General features: G+C 45.3%; 1 protein-coding gene across 5 annotated transcripts in view; it reads right to left on the bottom strand.

Moving 5' to 3' along the window:
- The window catches only part of LOC139049623 (zinc finger protein 418-like), an 86,305-nt gene extending 83,385 nt beyond the window's left edge, over positions 1 to 2,920 (bottom strand). For 2 of the 5 annotated variants that reach the window (XR_011508433.1, XR_011508431.1), the window contains exon 1: positions 2,599 to 2,920. Coding sequence is in view for 1 of the 5 variants with exons in the window: in XM_070525261.1 (XP_070381362.1) it covers positions 2,599 to 2,702 (104 nt within the window). In the remaining 4 variants the exon portion in view is untranslated. The remainder of the gene's footprint in view (positions 1 to 2,598) is intronic. The other 3 variants (XR_011508434.1, XR_011508432.1, XM_070525261.1) reach the window with 3 other exon arrangements.
- Between the last annotated feature and the right edge of the window lie 1,078 nt (positions 2,921 to 3,998).

Below are 3,998 nucleotides of genomic sequence, written 5' to 3'. Positions count from 1 at the left end.
ATATAATGAGAAGCCAACAAACACTGACACCAAGTACAACATAGGGGAAATTGCATGTGCTTAATAAATGAAATAAAGTAATGATAAATTAATGGAAATTAAAGTGGATGAAAAAACAACTTGCCGCAGGTGGGAACCGAACCCACAACCTTCGCATGTCGCGTGCGATGCTCTACCAATTGAGCTACCGCGGCGCCGTTTCCCCATCCACTTTCTTGGGTATTTATGTGTACTAGTAGAACCCTGGGAATGTTAGCCAGCGCCCCCACTCACAGACCTTGGCGGCGGACGTGGAACGTCTTTTTTGCCGCAGGCGTCACGAGAACGTGATCTTTTTCGGGTGAAGGCAACTGGTCAATAAACCCACATATGCTACCTGAAGGCATCAATGTTGCCGGATTCGAGACCCTCGTTAAGTAATAAACGAGAAGAAAGGGGGTTAACCGAGGGACCCGATATTTATTAGTCATATAATGAGAAGCCAACAAACACTGACACCAAGTACAACATAGGGGAAATTGCATGTGCTTAATAAATGAAATAAAGTAATGATAAATTAATGGAAATTAAAGTGGATGAAAAAACAACTTGCCGCAGGTGGGAACCGAACCCACAACCTTCGCATGTCGCTTTACTTTAATTTCCATTAATTTATCATTACTTTATTTCATTTATTAAGCACATGCAATTTCCCCTATGTTGTACTTGGTGTCAGTGTTTGTTGGCTTCTCATTATATGACTATATATATATATATATATACATATATATATATATATTCCCAAGTGTACGCCCTCATACCCTAGACACTAATTTAGAGCTCCGAATTCCGCTCGACCTTCCACGGCGTAACTGCACCCTCCAAATCCGTCTATGGCTTGTAGTCGCATTTTGAAAGGCGCACTCCTTTCTTATGGTGATGGCCAACAGCCAGCTCTGACTTCGGTAGGAGCAACGGCCTAATCGCACACCTTCGTGACTGGCCTCGTTTCGACCCCCCAAGATCAGCCCTCTAAGCCACCCCACAGCAACTGGGGAAGCGCCCACTAATTGAAGACATCCTCGGAATTTGCCACAAATTGTGACTGTACACTGTGTGGCGTAGGATTGGACGGTGATACTGCGTAACACTAGGAATGCCTTCTCAAACTTCGCTACTGTGCCAAAAGAAACTACGAGTCGTATGTATGTGTGTGTGTTTTTTTAATTCTTTTTCTCGCTCTCGCCTATGGCATCTTTTTGCCGGTCCGCCGACAAAGGGTAGCCAACCGAATATCATTTCTGGTTAACCTCCCCGTCTTTGCTTGGCCTTTCTCTGTCTCTGCAGAAGCAATCAAGATGTATGTATGACAATTTACGAATAAGTTCTAATTATTATTAATTATTTAGCGGCACATATTGCAATGCAGGAATTCTATCCGGTGCTTTATCAAGGCGTAGCCACTTCGAACAAATATTCAGGATGTTACTAGATCCGATATATTGATTTGCGAGAATGTCGATGAAATACATTTTCGCCCCTGTTGCACTTGTGCTTCATAACAACAATTTTCTTTAAGGAAGTAAACGCTACAGTGCGTTTTTTTACCGCAAGCCTGACGCTGCATACCCCGAATGCCGTGCTGTCAGTGATATGTGATCACATATTAAAAATGCAATCTCGCCGCTTTACGTTATCAAATACCCTGCAACGGGCAGCCATTTCTTCCAATACAGGTACATTTCTATCTATTGTCGCACCCAGAAGAGCGTAAGCAAACTTACGCTTATCAGCGCGAACATTTTGTCGGCTTGCCTGGATGCGTATGTATGAGATGCAAAATAACGACTGGGCCTTTTTCTTTTTGAGCAAATGTGCATAGAGCACGATCGACTTTTTTCAAGCCTATTTGAAGGTAAGCTTTCATGGCGGTGGTTTAAGACATCTGCAAAGCTTGTAGCACCGCAACGATTATGCACCTCCTTGACAAAATTAGCATGACACGGACACCCGAACCACACGACACGTTGATTACAGTGTAACCGAAATTGGCGAAGTTCACTGCACGACTTTCCCGCGATCAGACAAAGTTAACATTGCGAAAGTGATCCAAAGTCGCCCACTGCGACGAGGCTGATAATCACATCGTGCTTTCGGCGCGTAAACCACCAAACTTTACCTGAAGAGTAGATTGAGTATTGGCGTAAGTGCCGGACTGGCCAACCACACATATAACCATACTTATAATTTAACCGGGTAAGCGAACGAAACCCTAAGGCGTAGAGAGCTTCGTTCCACCAAACGAATAAGACAATCTAGGGCCTGCGCTTGATCCGTAGAGCATATTAGGCAGGGCGTTTTCGTTGACTGAGTAATTTCTTAGGTGCTAGCCCCGGTACAACTGACGATGCGCTTGGGCTGCGTGCAAGCCAATTCCACATTGCAAATGTCTCTTTTGTGAGCCGTATTCACCAATGCAGCAGCAGCCGCGGTGAGCAAAACCCATAAGAGCTCGGCTACAAAGGTTTACCGAAAAAGAAACTAAATGGCTGGCACTCTACATGTAACAACTTCTCTAGGTTTGACATTATTCAACATAAATGTTCAATGGAAGCTCACCTGCCATGGTTTAGCTCAGTGGCTGCACTGCTTGTACCCTGGTCCACGCTGCAACTGCCACTCGACGTCGTAAAGTGGGGTCCAGCTGTTTCTTTCCTGGCCATTGTCGCCTGTCTTGTACGGTAAGTGCAACCAGTTATTTCCCAGGATAGGACAACGCAGGGGCGGTCATACTTCACGCAATATACGAGGGCGTGCCATGGCGCATTACTAAACCCTCTTCTCAAACCAGCACCTGGTGTCGAGACATGGCATGCGCATGCGCTTCCTTTCTAGCTTGCCTGCCTAGCAATACGTACCTCTGGCTTTATCAGAAGGTGTAAAAGTGAGATTAGCCTGCAGTCTGGCGCCTGTTCGCAGTTCACGACAAATTTTCATCACGATCTGTACACCCATATCTCACAGTGCTCGAGCGTAGCATGCAGGGGTGGCTCATGAAAGGGTAAGATACTTCCTGTACAAGCTATACCTTTGGTCACATAATCAATATGCAAATATAACATACATGATCGAATAAAAGTAAAACAAAGCATATTGAAAGCGGTTAATAAACACTCTTTAACAAACCGCGATGCGTAAACATTTGCTTTCTTTCGTCCTCTGCAACATGTTATTCATGCAGTATTTATACTTGTCCGCCGCAGAGGTTACTGCATTATTCTCTAGCAATTTCTGCGTTTATACACCACACCGCTTCCAAGCTATGCCAATTCAAACTGCGAATAATGCCTATGCCGAGTGCGAGACGTCTCAGTGATTTCGCGATGACGAAGGTGATGTATAATGTCGAGAGGAGAATGGTTATGACGTTTAAGTAATCTGCACCTGTTGTGTCCCGATCGCAGATGGCAATTCTGGATCGATTGGCCATAAACAGGCATACGCCCAGTGCTTAAACTTATGAAAATAATGTATATCATGGCATGTGTTCACCCTAATCCACTTCTATATTAACGGATTGGCGCGCTATATAGATGTTTATGAGCCTAAATAAATACTAATTTGATTTGATATACAGAGGGAGCTGCAGGTGAAGCAGGCTTTAAGCACTCCCCATACATGGCCCAATTTCGAATATAGTGCCATGCCGCGCCGACCAGCGGCGGAGGTTTAATAGGAGTTTCGCACTCCCCATACGTGGGCTGGTCTCGAAGACAGTGCAATACCAGCCCGACCCGTGGCGGATGGGAAGCAGGTGTTAAGCTCTCCCCGTACGTTGGCCGATATTAAATATAGTGCAATGCTGGTCCAACTCGCGGCGGAGGGGAAGCAGGCGTTAAGCACTCCCCATACGAGGTCCGATCCCGAAGACAGTGTAACTCTAAGTCAACACGTGGCGGAGAGAGAGAGAGAGGAAAGGGGAAACGCAGGGAGATAAATTAAAGACGAAGATCCGGTTT

This window comes from Dermacentor albipictus, chromosome 9, assembly GCF_038994185.2.
Source record: "Dermacentor albipictus isolate Rhodes 1998 colony chromosome 9, USDA_Dalb.pri_finalv2, whole genome shotgun sequence".
NCBI lineage: Eukaryota > Metazoa > Arthropoda > Arachnida > Ixodida > Ixodidae > Dermacentor > Dermacentor albipictus.
Note: the sequence above shows the minus strand (reverse complement) of the source record. Positions and strands in the feature narration are given on the sequence as shown.